The sequence below is a fragment of the Gymnoscopelus braueri genome (genome assembly GCF_963280865.1).
Source record: "Gymnoscopelus braueri genome assembly, chromosome: 18".
In the NCBI taxonomy this organism is placed as follows: domain Eukaryota; kingdom Metazoa; phylum Chordata; class Actinopteri; order Myctophiformes; family Myctophidae; genus Gymnoscopelus; species Gymnoscopelus braueri.
The window spans coordinates 32,629,856-32,649,963 of NC_137618.1; the positions used below are offsets into that span (position 1 = coordinate 32,629,856).

The 20,108-nt window shown below is 39.7% G+C and overlaps 2 protein-coding genes across 4 annotated transcripts; both read right to left on the minus strand.

The window, feature by feature from the left end:
* Positions 1–1,987: 1,987 nt before the first annotated feature.
* On the minus strand, positions 1,988–14,018 carry LOC308073817 (NADH-ubiquinone oxidoreductase 75 kDa subunit, mitochondrial-like). Of its 2 annotated transcripts, XM_080412989.1 has the most exons (19): positions 13,745–14,018; positions 11,664–11,765; positions 8,961–9,055; positions 8,300–8,407; positions 8,098–8,174; positions 7,845–7,926; positions 7,627–7,757; positions 7,346–7,531; positions 7,085–7,219; positions 6,881–6,995; positions 6,146–6,291; positions 5,934–6,062; positions 5,636–5,765; positions 5,360–5,520; positions 5,108–5,262; positions 4,545–4,720; positions 4,269–4,403; positions 4,064–4,136; positions 1,988–3,933 (listed from the first exon to the last, which is right to left on the minus strand). In XM_080412989.1, exons 2-19 carry the CDS (start codon positions 11,755–11,757, stop codon positions 3,842–3,844), a joined length of 2,220 nt encoding a protein of 739 aa, XP_080269115.1. In that variant the 5' UTR covers positions 11,758–11,765; positions 13,745–14,018; the 3' UTR covers positions 1,988–3,841. The 2 variants fall into 2 exon arrangements, with proteins under 2 accessions (XP_080269115.1, XP_080269116.1); XM_080412990.1 differs by lacking the exons at positions 6,146–6,291; positions 6,881–6,995.
* Positions 14,019–14,675: 657 nt separating this feature from the next.
* cmklr2 (chemerin chemokine-like receptor 2) lies at positions 14,676–19,839 on the minus strand. 2 transcript variants are annotated; one of them, XM_080456935.1, is made up of 3 exons: positions 19,400–19,839; positions 18,253–18,371; positions 14,676–17,540 (listed from the first exon to the last, which is right to left on the minus strand). In XM_080456935.1, exon 3 carries the CDS (start codon positions 17,515–17,517, stop codon positions 16,444–16,446), a length of 1,074 nt encoding a protein of 357 aa, XP_080313061.1. In that variant the 5' UTR covers positions 17,518–17,540; positions 18,253–18,371; positions 19,400–19,839; the 3' UTR covers positions 14,676–16,443. The 2 variants fall into 2 exon arrangements, with proteins under 2 accessions (XP_080313061.1, XP_080313060.1); XM_080456934.1 differs by having other exon boundaries at positions 14,676–17,544.
* Positions 19,840–20,108: the final 269 nt, after the last annotated feature.

Sequence of the window (20,108 nt, forward strand, 5' to 3'; positions counted from 1 at the left end):
ATATATATATATATATATATATGAAATATCACATTTGCAAAAAGGACACAAGAAAGCTGCAGATTGCGTCCTCATTTTTTATTAATATTTATGGTTTCACTTGTTGATGTTTTATAGTTTATAGTCTATATAGACAAAATATATTAAGTAGTTAGCTATTGTGTGTATATGTACATATATATATATATATATATATATATATATATATATATATATATATATATGTATATATATATTACATTAGATTACATTACATTACAGTCATTTAGCAGACGCTTTTATCCAAAGCGACTTACAATAAGTGCATTCAACATAGGTAGGGAACGAAACTACTAATCACCAGAAGTCTTAAGTGCATTTCCTGCAAAAACAAGCAACCAAGAGTATACCTAGCGCTAAGGTAAAAGTGCAATATATCAGCTACCTACTTTCTTAAACAGATGAGACAAAATAGCAAAATCAAATGAGCACGAGCTAAAACAAATAAGTGTATCGACTAAACAAGATCCAATAAAACAATACAAAAATAAAACAAGAGTTCGTACAACTAGTTAACAACAAGTAGGCCAGGCAAAGAGGAAGGGTAGTGTTTCCTGAAGAGGTGGGTATATATATATATATGAATGTGCAGACTATCAACAGCATTAATATTATGTACAGTGTCTGTCAACAGGCTGACAGGATGAAGGACCTGAGCCTCAGGAAGAACAGCTTGTCCTGCCCCTTCCAGTAGAGGGCCTCAGTGTTCTCAGACCAGTCCAGTTTATTATCTCCGCCAGGCTGGACTGGACAGATAGATTTATTATATGCTTTCTCCCCTGTCCGTCTGTCTATCAGAATGTTTTCTTTTCTGGCCAAAAAGTTTATTTTACACGGAAGGTGGGGGGCAGAGAGACTTTCCACCAAGGAGAGTAGGCTTTCAACACATTAAAACCGTCTTTGTTTTGGTGAGTAGCAAATGTGTATGCTTTATTTTGACTAAAGTCGAGAGACTGCGCTACCGGCAATATGAAACAAATGCCCGCAGAGTCACATATAGCGTTAAGGAGAACTCCTTATCTATGGACCAGAGCCACACCTGACCGATGAAACTTTATATGCACACTCCCAATAGGCCGTTCAAATCCGCCGAATGGTGGCGCAATAAGCGGCCACTTCAAATGTTTAAGTAGACGCTCCCCATATAGAACCCACCCATTTCCGACAAGATTTTCTGGCATTTTGTGTTTTCTCCAAAGCACCGGTCCAGGTAGGCAACCCCACCTGGCGGAGATCTGCCCTACAATGAGCACACTTTTTTAGTTGTTCGTGTGTACTACTACTTCCAGCAACTTGTAGGAGTCCACCTATACCCCCCCATACCCCTCGGATGGTGACGGGAGTTGGGTACTGGGTAGTCTCTCAAGCAAGATCTGAAAGTCGCAAATGGAAGCTGTCATCTGTTTGTCATTTCCGTTCACAAAAATATACTTTTGAATTTCAATTTCTGCTAAGTACATCCTAGATATGTTTCAACTAATTGATTTACAGTAGGATTTATTTACACAACTGCAAATATTAAATGGAAGTGGGGAGAGTCTAGACAATGACATACACTGTAGTTTCTGCACACAATGACCTTCCGCATTGGTAATTGCTGTATAACTCCTGAGCCGGCCAATTAGAAGAAATCACAGGATCCCTGATATTTCTACCTCTCTTGAAACAAAATCTCTGGGCCATTAGCCCGCTCAATTCCTCTTAAATTTGGACCACAACTTAACTAAATGTAACCTGTTCCTGTTTTCTGATAATGTTATTTACTTCTTTAGGCACTGGTCTCGTCTCTTCGATAGGCACTTTTATTCATAATAACATCATTTGAATATAGAAATAAGAAATATTAAAATGCTTTTGACTTGAGTCTACATCAGTTGGCAGGTTTGATATTAACAGTGTTTTCTGTTATAAGAAAAACAGTGACATAGACTACAAGAGGCAATAAGACTCCATTAACCAACAGAACATTTTAAGTGCAGTTGTTGATACCAAAATTCCAAAACACAATTTACACATACAGTACCATGGAAGCAGCACATGCCAACACCCACTGTAGAGCCACCAACTATAGGATCTACAGTAGGCTACAATAAAACAAAAACATCGCAATCACTAGGTCTGCATATTCAAAAGTCATCCCAGTTGCCAGATAAATCGGATCCCTCGATCTATGGCCAACACATAAATGAATAGCATAGAGTAAGTTGCTCACTGCACTATTTTAATCAAACAGCATGATGTGCCCAGTGTATAGGAAAGTGCCCACTTTGTGCCATTTTTTATTTATTTTTTTACTTTTGCTGGCAAGGGACACCCAAATACTTTAGTCTGCAATCCGCATCTAATGCAATGTCAATAAGCACATCTGATCAGCGCAGTAAATTGGATAGCGATGTCGTAGGCCTATATTGAGGAACTGAATTATTGTCAAATTGACCTATGTGCCAAGTCATTGGCTGCGCCATGCGCTGGTGCGACTACCTGTTTCACCAAAAGGCATCCCTTTCTTAAAATATTTTTCACTTGCTGCATGGTTGTGAATTAAAAATAGATTTGACAGGGCACCCCAGTAGCTCACCTGGTAGAGTGTGTAATCGTGTATCATATGAAGGCTAAATCCTTCCCACAGTTGACTTGGGTTCAATCTGACCCGAGGCCCTTTGCTCCATGTCATCCCCTCTCTCTCCTGCTTTTCCTGTCTCTCTACTCACTGTCAAATAAAGCAGACAAGGCCTACAATATAATATATAATCATTAAATAAAATATGTAGATAGATTGAACAATTCATACACGGACTGGAAAGGAACAATATGCCAAAATCTTATTAGCCAATACAGAAATAGGCCCTGCACCTAACCTAATCGTTTAATTTGTCACAAAATGAATATGAATTTCCACCATCCTTAATCGAATTTCACATGTATTGGATAAATAGCTATTTATTAACAATAAAAAAAAAACAATGTCAAAGTATATACTATCTATATACATTATATATGTGTGTGTGTATATATATATATTTACATATTTAGTGGGATCGCTTTAGCGATCATTAGTGGGATCGCTTTAGCGATCCCACTAATGTTATCTTCACTAGTCATTAGTGAAGATATCTAAACTTTCCACTAGTTATTATTCCGCCTGTTTTTGGATTGGTCAAGCTTCCCGTGACATCACAATATGTAATATAAGTAAGACAGAATTAATCAGGAACAGTACTTTCTAGTGTGATACTATCAACATTCATCCTTAGCGATCCCACACTGTTTCTTCAGGAACAGTACTTTCTAGTTATTATAATTCCGCCCGTTTTTTGATTGGTCAAGCTTCACCTGACATCACAATATGTAATATAAATAGGTAAGACAGAATTAATCAGGAACAGTACTTTCTAGTGTGATACTATCAACATTCTTAGCGATCCCACTCTGTTTCTTCAGGAACAGTACTTTCTAGTTATGTAATGTGCACACATACAGAAGAAACTGACAGACAAATGGTGCTCGGAAACAAAAAGGACATGTTTGTTCAAAGTGGAATGTAGTGAATGAAAATGAAATGAAATTACAACACATGAGTATATGACAATAACTAAGTTAATAAAACACTTAACTCTTTAACAGAGGATTTTCAAAATGTAGATTTAAGCCTTTCCTACTATACAGAAAGAGTCCACTGGCATTTATGTGGGTTCTAAAATGTTTACTTTTGACTATATGTGATAATATGTTGCAATGAATGTGCAAATATAGGAGTGCATGTTCATTTGTGCGTAAGAACTGAATGGATATGCATTGAACTTTAGCATATGGAGGGCTCATCCACAGCTTGTGCTCCCTCTGTGACTGCTTTCACACACTTTGCCATTGTTTGAGAGGCTCTGCTTATAGGATCTGTGGATGAAAATAGACAGATTCTAATCATGCGCTTTCATACCACCATAAAGAGTTAAAATCTGGATTTGGATTTAAACTTTTAAGGCCCACTTCACATATTCCTTGGCTAGGGAAATCAGAAGCCTACCTGTCATATAAAAATCTTTCACAGTGAGCTGTGGAGGAACTAAAGGTTCAGTAAGGATATCCTGGTTCACTGCCTGAGAGAGACAAGACAGACCTCATCATCATGGAGAGCAAAGTAAGGCAACAAAGACAACATTTTAACATCTAAACTCAAACTTTAAAATGCTTTCACAGGGATAATATCATAGATGGAAGATATGGCCGACCTTAGCGAGTTCATTCGCCTGCTTAAAGTAGTTGGCCTCCTCAATGTCATCATATCGCACCAGGTTTGGAGAAACTTCCACCAGTCTAGCACGTACTTCATCAATGGTGTCATATGGCAAAATTACCCCAGCAAGCTTGAAAAACAATAAAGAAAAAATACAAATAATATTTTGGTTGTCAACATAAGAAATACGGATATGCTGTGTTTAATATAAAGCTCCAATCAGCAAAACAACCCTGTGCCACCCAGATGACATGTTTGGTATGAAACTAACCTCTGCAATGGCTCGGATGATCTTCCAGTCCTCCCTAGCCATGCCTGGAGGAGCCACAGCCGCCCTGGTCTGCTGGGCACGGCCCTCTGTGTTCACATAGGTGCTACATTTTTCTGTGTATGCTGCTCCAGGAAGTATGATGTCAGCCATTGTTGCGCCAACATCCCCATGGTGACCTGTGTAGTCATCAAAAACATTATTTAAATAAATTAAAGGCACATAAGACATTCAAACTTTAAATTGCTACTAGAACTATTGCATTGCTTTGCTCAAAGGCCTTATCTATATCTATCTATTAATTCACGAAACCTGTGTGTTTTATGTATGCATGTCTGTGTCCCGGACATAACTCTGGCACCGTCTGACCGAATGGCCTCAAACACAGTGTTTGTGTCCCATATGACCCGGGCGTGTGCAGTGCCAGCAGTTTCCGGAACCAAAAAAGCAAAATGTGCATCGTTCCCGACTTGTGTGGCCCCAAATAGGCCGGCGCTTGTCTAGTAGTCACTAATTACCTAAGTAGAAAAATAACTGTTTCTGCTGTTCTGGGTAAGACTACTGACCCTGATAAATGATCAAGCTATCCTTATGGAGGTCTTGGCGAGTAATACATCCAGCATCAGCCCCTAGAAGGAACAGAACTTTAGGTGGGTTCTTCCTGATAGCCTCCACCCCTGGCTTGTACCCAAGATCAAGTGCAGCTACTTGACTAGCGACTCTGCAGAAGACAGGCATAATGATGTGAAAACAACTGTCAAATGTGTCATACCAACTGTCATCGAAATCCATCTCTCTAATTTTGTGAAAAGAATTACCTGTGAAGCACATTGAAGACCTTCCAACCTTCCTCTACTCCACTCCTGACACGAGCATTCTGAGCAATGGTAGACACAGCAGCCATTATAGCAGCCCCATCCTCTCTCTGCAGTGAACTACTGCCAACCACAACAACAGGATGCTTTGCTTTAACCAGGACCTACAACGGGACACACAAGACACAAGTTTGTATGTAAAGTAGATAGATCTATGAAGACTGATCGCAAAAACACATGACATGTGCAAATACATTTCTGAGGCCACAGCACAATTACCTGGGCAAAGGGGTGAATTCCTGCTGCAATTTCTTGAAGAACCTTGGCAGACTCACCAAGATGCTCATAGGTGTAAGTTAGGTCCACCTCCCGTCCCACTAGAGCCACTTGCAACTCGTTTTGAAGCCAGCTAAAGTGGAGACACCAAAATTCAATGAAACACAAATGTTTATGTATTCCTCTTGGAGACGGGCAGTAAATCTGGAGCACAAGTTGACGCAACAAATACTTATTTCAAATAAATTTAGCAAACAGAGATATTGGCAGCACTTAAAGCCCGAACTAGTCTCTAAAGTACCTCTTTCTGATTCGTGCATTAAACATAGGAGCCTCATAGCGCGGGTTGGTGCCAACCAGGAGTAGAAGGTCAGCTTCTTCGATGCCAGCAATCCCAGTGTTTAGCAAGTAGTTTGAACGCAGGTCTGATCTATAGGCGAAGATGTCAAAATGTTAAACGCTTTTTTTCACCATTTAACTGATTATGCATTACTCCTGCCTTTATGATCTTACCCAGCACCAGCCATGGGGAATATTTCCTCGGTGCAGAGGTTATCACTGTTCAAATGGTTCAACAAGTCTTTCAGGGCAAGAAGAGCCTCTGCATCCACCAAGCCCCCCACAACAGCGGCTACGTTATTTCCCTGAGCACCTTGCAACTGCAAGAGAAAAGAAACTGGATTCATGCCAGCCAACAGTAGATCAAAGCCACAATTTTGTATATCATTTTGTACTAACTATATATAACTCTGAACCCCTGTTGAAGACCCATGCTCTAGTCCAGTGGTTCCCAAACTGGACCCCCAGGGGAGTCCCCAGATGATTAGCTTAATGTGCAACATTGTATTGTCACATACAGTAAACAAACCAACATACACTATACAGTGTATCCTGTGTATACAGGATATCTGTATATTTCAAAAGTTACAATTGAATGACTTTTAAGACCTTTTTATTACCAAATCGGCCAAATATTACGTACGAAAGAGGCAGACATTGTGAAAATAGCCGATCTAGTTCAGCTATTTTCACAATATTTATTTGTGGAACTGAATCAAACTAAATGTAATGCCTACAATTCCAAGTGCTTGTCAGGGTGGGGGTCCCCAGTTCAAATATGATTATTTCAGGGGTTCACAGCCTGAAAAGTTTGGGAACCCTTGCTCTAGTCTAAACCATAGATTCACATCAATGATAGAAGAAGTTCAGAGATGCTATGGAACAATAAGTTCATAATGAATCACATACTGCTCCAGCAACACGAGTTAGCACGTCTTCCCAGGAGGTGGTTACCAACTGTCCAGACTCATTCTTCAGCATTGGCTGTGTAAGCCTCTGTCGCTTCAGACCATCATAAGCAAACCTATGAAGCATGATGAATGCAGTTCATTCATTCATGATTTGGGAATTAGTTATATCTACGGTGTAGGACTGGTGTGATTTGAAAATAACCTGGTTTTGTCCGATATCCACTCCTCATTAATATCCTCATTCAGGCGAGGTAGAACTCTCTTCACTTCACCACAAAGGGTGCTCAACACAATGTTACTGCCCACAGCGTCGAGAACATCAATAGATTCAGTTTTTCTGTAGAGAAGGAATAGAGTGAAAAACAGGACAATAACAAAAATACCTTGTGACCCAAAAAGCTAATTAATTGAGTGTATCAAAAAGTCCCAGTTATAGCATCTGTTACAAGATTTGCATACAAACCTGGTCTCCCAAGGACGAGCAGTGAAGGCATATGGTTTGGAGGTCAAAGCTCCAACTGGGCATATATCAATCACATTCCCAGACAACTCTGACATGAACATCTTCTCTACGTAGGTGCCAATCTGCAGGTTATTACCCCTGCCCGTTGTACCTAGATCCTCCACACCTGCAATCTCACTGGCAAAGCTTTAGAAACAAAGAAAATACACTTAGAATTTTTCTCTCGTACTTAGCCACATGATGAGCTTTACAGAGAGGATCAACTGTGGTAGACAACTCACCGCACACAGCGAGTGCACTGGATACAGCGAGTCATAATAGTTTTAATAAGGGGACCGATGTTCTTATCTTCCACTGCTCTTTTGCCCTCTGTGAAGCGGCTCCTGTCACTGCCAAACTGCATGGACTGGTCCTATGCACAATGGCAGTCAATCACATTTAGACTTGAACTGGTTAACAGGTGGCAAACTACTCTTGAAAACTATTATGCTATATTTACCTGTAGATCACATTCTCCACCCTGGTCACAAATTGGACAATCTAATGGGTGGTTAGCCAGCAGGAACTCCATCACACCCTCTCTGAGAGAAATTAAACATCATCTCATTAGTAAGATTCTTTAAGATAATGCTAATAACGGGGACTATCAACTGATTGGCTTTGTAGTTGCCTGTTAAGGTCTTCTATTATCTTGTTAAAATTTGGGTAATAATGATGGCATTATTACCACTATTCTTTAAAGTTGATACTACCTGGCCTTTCTTGTTTTATCAGAGTTGGTTAGGATGTTCCAACCCTTCATGGCTGGCATAGCACAGGCTGCCACCGGCTAGTAGATAGAAAATCATGATCAAAATAACCATTTGATTACTCATAATTTATTTGACTGTCACTATACAGTATATAAACATTTAAACTGAAAATAGATACATCACATACACACAGACCACATACCTTCGGGACTTTCTCTACCTCCACCAGGCACATCCGGCAGTTCCCCGCAACAGACAGGCGCTCATGGTAGCAGAAACGCGGAATCTGGATTCCCATCTTCTCACATGCCTTTGACACGATTTGGTCATACGTTTCAAATCTCAATATTTTTTCAGAATTAGAAATAATGAGATAAAGTGAGTACCTGTCTAAATTAGAGCCCGACATTTTACTTTCAGTATCGGCAATTATGCAGCTAATCTTTTAACAACTTTCAACTTGGCGGCCCTATTTTGGGCATGTCATTATAGTAAAAATCTTTCAAAAACCTTCAACATTGAAAAAAAATAGCCTATCTATAAGGTAAGATTGTAAAAAGAATCTATGATAATTTGAAGTTCAGTATGTATAATACACAGTATATAGTTACAGTATACTTGCTTAATTTAAATGTTGTATCTTTTTTTTTCATTATTCTTTTCATTTGTTTGCTTATAAGTAAACATTTCTCAAAGAGAAACTTTAATAAAATCTAAGTTTTTCAAAATGATTTCAAGATTTTGAACTTTTTGACAAAATATCTGTTAAAACATCGTCAATCAGAGGTCTAAGACTGAAAATTTGGCATCGGACCCAAAATCTGGCTTCAGTCGTGCTCTAGTACCTGTCTAAGTACTGTTACCTGCAGCACAGTGGTTCCAGGCTCCACCATGACCGGCTTCCCATCCACCAACACCTCAAACAGGTTACTGGCTGCTGCTGTGGCTGCAGTGCGAGCTACAAGCACAGATGAAAAACATAATGTGTAACCCTTTTCATTAGGTTTCATCATGTAATCTCTGTTCTCATCACGTTGTTGTAATCTTTATTGTTAACCACATTGTTGGCATATTATCTATTTATAAATTCACATAATCTCTGTATGTCTGTACAGTATGTAGATTATGTCTGTCTGCGGGTCGCAACTCCTTTTTTTTTTTTCTTAAAACAGACCACCTGTCATAAATTGGGCAGATCATACTTTACCTGTCCAGCCTGGTAATGCGTTCTCTAGCAAATCTGTAATTCTGCACATGATTCAGTAGTGGAATGAAGAAATATGGACTCACATGCCTAATAATGTCCATTACAGCTAACAACAACTATTTTGGTTCAAAATGCAATAGTAACAGAAACTAGACGCGTCGCAATTCAGGGCAATTGCAGAGTGTGGTTGCACCGACGCTAGTCGCGGGTCGCTGCCGCCGGGACTCGAGGAATACGCTGGGAGGAATACCGTCGGAGGCTGTGCCAATTACATTGTCACGTAACTCCTGAGATCACTTGCGTTTCATTTTGAGAGGATTGATCCCCCCAAAATAAGGTTTTTGCATCAAACGGTTACATTTTGAGCATTTGTGGCGCCCCCTATGGATCAAAGTGGAAATTCTTTTGGGGATTTGTTGAGTAAACCACACTTGACATGTGATTCAAATTTGGGATTGACTGGACGTTTTGTTCGTGATTTGTGGGCTTTTTTGTAAAACGGGCCCCTCCCGCTTACTTTGGAAGCCATTTACGGACGAACGGTATGGACTATCAAAATTCTGTTTCGGTCCAGATTATCGCATGGGTCCAGAGATCATGTGTACCGATTTTTGTGAAATTTGGACAAAATATATGGGAGGAGGAGCTAAAAGTGTGTTTTGAAGAAAATTCAAAATGGCGGAAAATCTATCCTGACGCAAATGGGCGTGGCCTATATGGGGAGTTGCGTCATGACCCAAGGAATCTAGGGAAAAATAAATTTTGATTTTACGACCTACGGTTCAAGAGTTATAGGCCAAAACGTAAAGGGGGCTGTTATGGCGCCACCATGAGGCTGACTGGTGTAATTATTTTATTAATATTTTGGCAATAAAGTATGAACCCCCCCTCAAAGTTTTTAAACTCTATCCTTTATGGTTTTTGAGAAAAAAATACTTGAATTTCAGTTTTTCATTTTCCCATTAAAGTGGATGGGGAAATGTAATGCACTAATAAATCAATATAAAAAAATCTATCCAGACGCAAATGGGCGTGGCCTATATGGGGAGATGCGTCGTGACCCAAGGAATCCAGGGAAAAAGACATGTTGATTTTACGACCTACGGTTCAAGAGTTATAGGCCAAAACGTGAAGGGAGCTGTTATAGCGCCACCATGAGGCCAACTGGTGTATAATTTTGTTTAATAATTTCGCACTAAATCATGAACCTCCCCTGCAAGTCTTGTAACTCTAGCCCTTACGGTTTCTGAGAAAAAAATACTTGAATGGGCATTTTGTCATTTTCCCATTAAAGTGGATGGGGAAATTTAATGCACTAATAAATCAATATCAATAAAACTATGTAACCAATCTCTTAGCAAAGTACAAGCGCACGATTCCCGTTGAAGCCGGTCATTTTGACATATGGCACGAAATTGGGCAAAAAAAACTGTGGGAGGAGTAGCAGCCCGAAATATAGTTTATCTAGAAACATCAACATATGGTTTTTGCATCAAAAGGTTACATTTTGAGCATTTGTGGCGCCCCCTATGGATCAAAGTGGAAATGCTTTTGGAGATTTGTTGAGTAAACCACCCTTGACATGTGATTTAAATTTGGGATTGACTGGACGTTTTGTTCGTGATTTGTGGGCTTTTTTGTAAAACGGGCCCCTCCCTCTAACTTTGGAAGCCATTTACGGACGAACGGTATGGACTATCAAAATTCTGTTCTCGCTCCAGATTATCGCATGGGTCCAGAGATCATGTGTACCGATTTTTGTGAAATTTGGAGAAAATATGTGGGAAGAGGAGCTAAAAGTGTGTTTTGAAGAAAATTCAAAATGGCGGAAAATCTATCCTGACGCAAATGGGCGTGGCCTATGTGGGGAGTTGCGTCATGACCCAAGGAATCTAGGGGAAAAAGATTTTTTTTCTAGGACCTACGGTTCAAGAGTTATAGGCCAAAACGTTAAGTGGGCTGTTATAGCGCCACCATGAGGCCGACTGGTGTAATGTTTTTTTTTTAAATAATTTCGGACTAAATCATGAACCTCCCCACCAAATCTGGTAACTATAGCTCTTACGGTTTCAGAGCAAAAAATACTTGAATTTGAGTTTTTTCACTTTTCCATTAAAGTGGATGGGGACATTTAATGCACTAATAAATCAATATCAATAAAACTATGCAACCAATCTCTTAGCCTTATACAAGCGCACGATTCCCGGTGAGGCCGGTCATTTTGACATATGGCACTAAATTGGGAAAAATAAACTGTGGGCTGTGATACGGTTTGAAATATTGTTTATCTAGAAAGAATAAAGTTTCTGTAAAACAATAGTCTAACCACACTAATAATTATGAAATTGTAGATATTTACCATTATTAGTGCCAGCCGTGCTTCCTTTGGTTAGACCCAGAGCTGCTGTTATTCCTGCTGAGAGGGGACGACTCACTGTAGTCAAACGCAGCATGCTGGAGACTGGAGAGACAAGAATAACAAGCTACAGTATAGCAACATTTATTTGCGTTTGGTGACCGATTGATCACTGCTTGCCAACTCCTGTAAAGCAGTGGTTCTTGATGGGGTTCCAGCAAAATGAGGACCAATTTCACTATTTTTTAACTTGGTTAGAAGACCAAAAAAAATAATATTTCACTCTCGTCACTTATCTTCACACTTCATCCCACCTACAGTAGTTAAGTATGTACAGTTATAATTATGCACTAAATCTAATCTAACAACAAATATCTTCTCTCCAGATCATTGATCCAATCAAACCCCTGTTCACTGTAGACGTTGTAGGGTAAACCCAGCTGAAAATATCAAATATAGTTAATTGTGTGTGTTGCGGCTGATAACAAACCCAATATAAGATCAGCTGGCAGGCTAAGCCTGGGAGATTTAAAACTGTATGACGCGCATTAAAAGATTCAATTCCAAACGAATGCTCCAGTTTAAAATGCTTTACTTTCAAGTTCAGTGTCACCAATTATTACAATTTACAATGAATAAATAATGTAATAAATATGTGCCAAGAAATTGAATAATTTAAACAGTGAGCAATAACCAATAAAACAAAAGCGGTCAACAAAATATAGCTCTCCCAGCTCACCCTGCCTCCATGGGCAAACCAATCATTCAAGGTGAGCTGGTGAGAGCCATTATTTATAGCCACTGAGGCCACCCATAGTGACACTCCCACCAACCAATGTGCCAATACGGTGCCTTTGTCAATCACATCAATTTGTGCCCATTTGGCGCCTACTCTGTGTGTGTGTGTGTGTGTGTGTGTGTGTGTGTGTGTGTGTGTGTGTGTGTGTGTGTGTGTGTGTGTGTGTGTGAGAGAGAGAGAGAGAGAGAGTTTGGTGTTTCTGTTCCAGGATGAGGTTGCATGCTGTGAGTGACACACACCCACAATGAATGTTAACTTCAGGCAGCTGTGCTGTTTACTCGTCAGTCACAATGTCAGTGTCACAGTCTGCTGTGAAAATGGTCCATTAGGGAATTAAGTAGTCTCGCGTAGCCAGACAACTATTCCACAATCTCCGAATGCTAAACATTTGAAAATTGTGGGAGGCAACAGTCTGGTAACGCGAGATTAGGAATTAAGGGTCCTAATTAGATAAACAGGTGCCTAAACGAAAACGCATTAATTACATGTTTGTTGAACTGAGCGATTATAACCCATCAAAGTAACAGCCAAACTGTAACTAGTCTGTGGAGCACTGATGTTTTTTACTCAAGTAAAAGTATCAATACTGCAATGTAGACATACTGTCATAAGTAAAAGTACGGAATAAAAAAATCACTTGAGTAAAAGTACTAAAGTATTGGTATCAAAATGTACTTAAAGTACCAAAAGTAGAAAATACTCATTATGTAGGATGTCCCATTTCACAAGTTTTTCAAATGTATAAAATGTTAGAAAAAAAAGAAAAAAAGAAATAGCAGATCTACAAGCTCACAATGGCTATTTTCAAATGGCTGAAATGTATAGGGCTGAAGTGGTTAATGTATGTTTTGTAATAATAATCAAAATCTGCAAAGTATACTAATTAAAGTTTTCAAATAATTGTAGTGGAGTAAAAGTATAGCCTAATATTTGGATCCGAGATGTATAGTAGAAAAGTACTGGGAATTGGAAATACTCCATAAAGTACAAACACCTCGAAATTGTACAGTACTTGAGTAAATGTACTTAGTTACTTTCCACCACTGCAGCCAAGTTTCTCGATAGTTTTTAAATGGCAGCTTCGAAGTGTGAACTGTGAAGCGATATGAGATTAGATGAGACATTCTTATTAGGTGATGTAACGTTAACGTTAGTTAAGCAATAAGTGTTGTATTGACTTAACAGCTCAATTAAGTTTAGCGGGCAACTAACTGTACAATACCTGTTGGTGTTCGAGTTAATTTAACGTATTGTTTGCTAGTTATAGCAGCTGCTATCGTCTTACCTTAATGTTGTCTAGTGGTTCTCCTCCGATGCGCGTGGTGTTGACAGTGACAGCACACTGTCTCATGTTTTATGCTGCGTCACGAATTAAGTAGTCTCCTATTATATCAAATAATCCTTATTATCCCATTAGGCTGCTCTTCCCTTGAGCACTGCATATATACAGGGCAATTTACGTGTGTATTATTAGTAGGCTAGTTAATTTACATTCATTATCAGCAATTCAGCTGCATCAAATAACGGTATGTGATGGAGTAGTAGTAGCCTACTGTCTGTCACCATCTGCATGCATTTGAGAACGCCGCTGTGCACTTCAAATGTCAGTGCGCGTCTACATTGCACTTGACGGTAGCCCAGAGCAGTGGTTCTCAACCTGTGGGTCGGGACCCCCAGGGGATCCCCATATGATCTTTTTTCCCCATATGATCTTTTTTTTTTTTTTTACCTCAAAAGAAAGAAAATAAATAAGACCATAACTGCAAACTAAACTATACTATAAAAACTGGTCAAACATCGGACAAATTGTCAGATAATATAAGAGGTAAACATTTTGAAAATAGCCGATATGCAAGCTCACAACGCCTCACGTTGCAAAGCGTTGTGAGCTTGTAGATCTGCTATTTTCCCAATATTTATCTGTGGAACTGAGTCAAAATAAATGTAATGCCTCAATTCCTACAATTCCAAGTGCTTGTCAGGGTGGGAGGGGGGTCCCCAGTTCAAATATGATTATTTTGGGGGGTCACGGCCTGAAAGGGTCGAGAGTCCAGCTCCACATGACTTTGAATCAAACTAATGATGCTTTTTACTGTACGAATGTGGGACCCGGGCTAACCCCAACACTGCACAATATTAAAAGACTATGAAATATTAATATCAAATAGTTTTCAGCAATGAAATAAAATGTGTGCTATTTTACATTAGGATTTTCTTTTTATTATCGCATGGCAATGTATAACATGATAATCCTGGAGAGTGTCCTAAAACAAAAACTAACTATAAACTATTCATAGCGAATTATTATTAGTATTAGTATAGAGCCCTGAGGGACTACAGTCAATCAAGTATAGGGGTTAAAGTTGTTTGGCAAAGATTTGTCACATTTTTCATGGGCGCAACCCACATAATTATGCATGTTCCCCACAAACGGGTCACCATTTAAAAGGGAAATAAACAGGCTTTCCACCCGTATACAAGTTATTGCCATTGTTACAACAGAGAAATAATATATCAAACACAAATTTCAGAACTTTTTGCGCTGTTTATATATAATATAATCATATATTATATGAAGTATATGTATGTATATATGTATGTATACATGTATCCTAGTTTGTTTCTCCAACCACTGACACTGCACACCAGAGTTCATCAGGAAGGAAATAGGAAATAGTTGTTTGCATGCAGACCTTCAGGAATGCTGTAGGAAATGCACTTCCGTGTTCAAAAGTTCTGCATACATAACACAATTGATTTACATTTTACAAAAGCTTAATACATTGAAATTAAGTCCTTATGACTAACACATTCTCATGGCTGCACATTTATGAAAGTACTGTATATGGAAGTAAATACATCAAGTATAGGACCTACATTTAAGTAGGTTATATGAAATATATTAGGATAAAATGTTTACACAACTCTCAGATAATGATATATATATAAACTTCTTAACCCTCTCTTCTAAACCTCTGTAAACAAGTGTCTAGCAGCTTTTAAACAGGGGGACTACAGGGGTCTACAGAGACAAATGCTAACACAATATGACAATATGAATAAAACTGCAACAGGTACTTTGCATTAGCCTGGTAAACCCTCCCTCCGGAAATCTCAATTCCATTTCATTTCAGGAGTGAGTCTGGCCTGATCCGCCTGTCTGCAATATTGGCTGTGCTGGAGTTGGGCGGGAGTAATACCGTTGACTGACAACCCCTTCAGCCAATGATAATTTTTCCCCTTCAGCCAATCAGCAGTTCACCAATCTTAATGTGACGCGACGGGACTTTTGAGACAGCCATACCCAAAATGGGTTGCCTTTTTCGGGTACAATGGTGTCACTGCCCGCCCCTACCGGTTCTCTAATTATTATTTTTTAAATAGGCTTTGTCATGATTAATTGACCACATATATGAAGTTAAACAACTACATTCTATCCAAACGATATCTTATAAGTAAATTCCGTGCCTCAAAATAGAAGTTAGAGAGCTTTTTGAAGTAAAAAAATAGCGGAGAAAACTGCCCACAGAAAAAGATGGCTGCCGTTCGTGTTTTGGGCTCACTCGAACTCGCCACCTGATTGGCCAACTGTCGCTGTCAATCACAGAACGATGTGCGACGACGCTGATAGGCGCGACCGTTTGGCATATACAGCCAATATTGCAGAGAGGCGGTTCATGCCAGACTCACTCCAGGAATCAAATAGAAATTAGATTTCCGGAGGGAGGGTTTACCAGGCTAACTTTGCATTGCATTTGATACAAAATCACAGCAATATTAAAATTCCCTTTGGTTCAAAAGAGTGCAATAATGAAAGTCACGACCATGTAACATACATGACAGAACAGTTTAAACATGATTATGTTTAAACTGTGCTGTCATGTTCTGTAGACCACTTGGGTTATGAAAATCTATGATTTTTGATATCTACAAAGAAATTATAGCCAAACGCAGATAACTTCAAGACTCTGAATAGTGTAGCAATCACAGAACTGATGATTCAACAGACTCCTCTTTTGGACTCTCCTGGACCCCATCTGGCAGAGACACTGTCTCAGTTGCAGAAATCGATTGGTTAAGCTCTCTCAGTGACCTCTTACTTAGATCCAGGAATGCGCGCTTCAGTATATGGCGAACTTTCTTGCCCAGGAGCATGTAAAGGAGGGGGTTAATGCAGCTATTGAAAAAGGCTAAACTGGTGGCAAGAGGAAAGCCAGTTTTCACCACATTGTGTAAGTGCAATGAGTAATGCATGGACAGCTCCATCAAGCTAAAGGTATGGAAGGGTGCCCAACATAAAAAGAAGGCCAGAATGACAGCAGACACTGTTCTGGAGAAGCTGGATAGACGAACAGAACCATGAGACTGTTTCACTTTCACTGCCAGCAGTATGGCAGATATGCATATAGCACTAAAAGGCAAGAGGAACCCGATGGTGGTACGGACAACCACCATTATAATGTGTCTCTGTGCTGCTGCATGTCCGTCATGTGCATGGAAGTTGTTGAAGCAAACCACCCTATCATGTAAGTGCATGATGTCCCGAAAAGCCAGAGTAGGACAGCTCAGGATAGCAGATAGCCCCCATACACAACCACTTGCAATCCAGGCTCTCTGAACAGTACGACGCTGCTGAGACCAATTGAGGTGGACCAATGATACATACCTGTCTATACTGAGCACTGTGAGGAAGAGCACGCTGGCATACATATTCATCACAGACACAAATGAGCTGATCTTACACATCGCCAAACCAAAGGACCAGTGGAAGTCTCTAAGAACGTAATCTATGGAGAAGGGTAAAAAAAGCACAAATACAAGGTCTGCTATTGCAAGGTTGAGCAGCCATGTGCTGTTGACAGATCGTTTGGTTTTAAATCCCGTCACCCAAATGACAATTCCATTTCCAACCAGGCCAAGGACAAAGGAAATGCTATAAATTACTACTGATATGATGTGCATAATTTCTTTCTGTTTGTAGTCTACTACAACGTCTCCAATGTCTCCATACTCAAGGTAATCTTCGTAGGTGTAGTTTCCATAGTCATCGTCAGCCATTGTTGACAGACCTTTGTCAGAAGCTGTCTGTGAGAAAGAAAACAGTGTGATAAGATGTACTCCTCTGAAAGATCTCCATGTACAATATGACATAGTATGCAACTTTGCCCTGTGTTTACATAATAAAACAATACTTTCCCCCCATCATTCCTCTACACCAGCAGGCATCAGCCACTGGAATAGTAGTGTGGTGATGTTTACTGGCAGAAACACATTGCCCTCTCGCTGTATTTCTGTGTTTTCACGGTTTGTTTTGGTTGCCAAAAACAACCCTATCTACCAAAACAAAGTCTGAAAACAACAAAATACAGGGAGGGCAACGTGTTTCTGCAGGTAAAGACCAACACACTATAATCCAGTCGCTGATAACTGCTGGTATGGAGGTAAATGATGGGTAAAAAACAGTATTTATTGTTTTGTTATGTGAACACAGGGCGAAGTTACATACCTTTATGGAAAAAATCCACCCTCGTAGACAACAACAAATTATTATCAATCTGTGACTGCCAAGTTATTAAGTGTTGTAATTTACTTTTTTTCCCTGCAATAATTCATCGTCTACCTTTGGGAATAAGAAAAATACAACACTGAAAAACAAAATGGCACGAGAAAAGCAAGATCACCAATACCTGTTTTTAATTAGTGTTGCAATATGTTATGATGGATTTTTTCCATTAACTCTTACAGGCTACATGTGTAATCTAATTATTGGTCAGTAACTCCATTAGTTCTCACCTCACGCTGCTTTTGTCTCCGCTGTGCTGTTATCCTTAAAGCTCCAGTTGTTCGTCCGTATGTGAGTTCCTCCAGTCCTTACGGATTAAGTTAGGAATGGGTGTGTGTGTGTCGTAACTCTGGAACACAATATAAGCAGCCAGCATGTTTACAATCTAGGGGTTGCAGTCAGTCCGGTGCCTACACCCATATGTGTGTGCCTGCCACCATAGATATCTATGCCTGCCACCGCACTAAAAGGGGTGTACTTATGGGTCATGTTTTCTTTTTTTCATGAATTCAATGATTTTTCAAAAGAATTTCATGAGTAAATAAATCAAATAAAAAAAATCTAAGACATTACAAAAATGTGAAAACAATTGTTTAAGAAGTAGTGAAAATAGCAGCTTACAAATGGCATTGCATTGTAAGCTTGTAGATCTGCTATTTTCACTAGTTTGGGTACCGGGCAAATGTCTAATTTCTCTTTTGTTTCTATTTAAACCACATGCTTCACAGAATGAAAGGAGTGTTGAGCAATTTTACTCAGATAATCCAAGCAGAAGTAATATAGCCTATTATAAGCTCACAAAACATTACTCCCTTGGCACATGTTTCATAATCTAAATTGATATGGGTGTTGGCCCTCATAAACAATTTGACAGGGCATTTTGGGGGAAAGGCACTCATATGATGTCTATGTGAGCAAATCACAACTCCTCTAGAACCTTTACATAACTCTATGACAAAACTTTTTTAATTAAATTAAATATAGGTTGGAATAAACACAATATTTTTTTCTCTGGATATGTGGACTGGAGTGTCTGCCATGCCAAGCACTCAAAGGCCTGTCATGATTTCGAACGCTTTCCTCAATGAGAATGACAGTTCAAAAATCCTTGACTTAAATAGCCTAAAATGACCAACAACCTGTAGGCAGTCCGCAAGGACGAATGGGACCACAGCAACTTCATAACCAAATAATAATCAGCCACAAGGCAGGAATCAGTCATATAAGTGCTGTAATAAATGATGAATTATAGGATAGCCAGTCGTGTTAAACATTTATAATCTATTAAAAAGTCAAGCACGAGGACATAAAGGTTCAAATAGCCTACACTGTTTTCATCAAATAGCAAGAGAAGAGAAAAGCGTATTCATCGCTTACCTTTCTTTAAAGGACAAGGACAGCCTATCGTCTTTTTTTGTGAGTTCAGGCTCAAAGAAAGACTTCGATCCCTTGAGAAGATATGCTAAACTTGTATGCAGCCTCAAAACCAGGGCGTTTTTGTTGTTGAGTTGAGTTAGCGAGTGTTAGTTCTCAGTTCCAAACTGAACTACATCAGCCTAGCCTACTATCATCTAGCCGTGTGTGTGTGTGTGTGTGTGTGTGTGTGTGTGTGTGTGTCTTTGTGCGCAGTCTTTCTTTTAGTGCTCCAGTCCAAACCCTTCTTGAGCCGAGGTGGGATGCAGTCAGTGGACGCGCCTGGTTGTCGGTCACGTCTGGAACGTGTGGCGATGGTAGCCACCCCCCCCTCCTCTGGAATGAAGCCAGCATGCCATTCATTCAGAGGAGCCTTGCCATCATAAGCAGTGCCTGCCTACTGCCTATAAACTCGAACCGGTTCAACCGTTATCCCTGAATGATATGAAAACCGATCAAGTGTAAACTAGGCTACTGCTGAGATTTTGTCGACGTGGCCCCTTTTCCTCACAAAAGCCCTTCAGATAGCCTAGCCTACAGTCAACGCAGTCTGGTGGTCGGTAGCCTACTAGCCTTGGATTAAGACCATCATAGATGTATTACTATTTGATCGAGTCTGACTTTTATATCTACGATAGTCTTGGCCTGCACTCCCCAGTGCGTCCTGCAACTT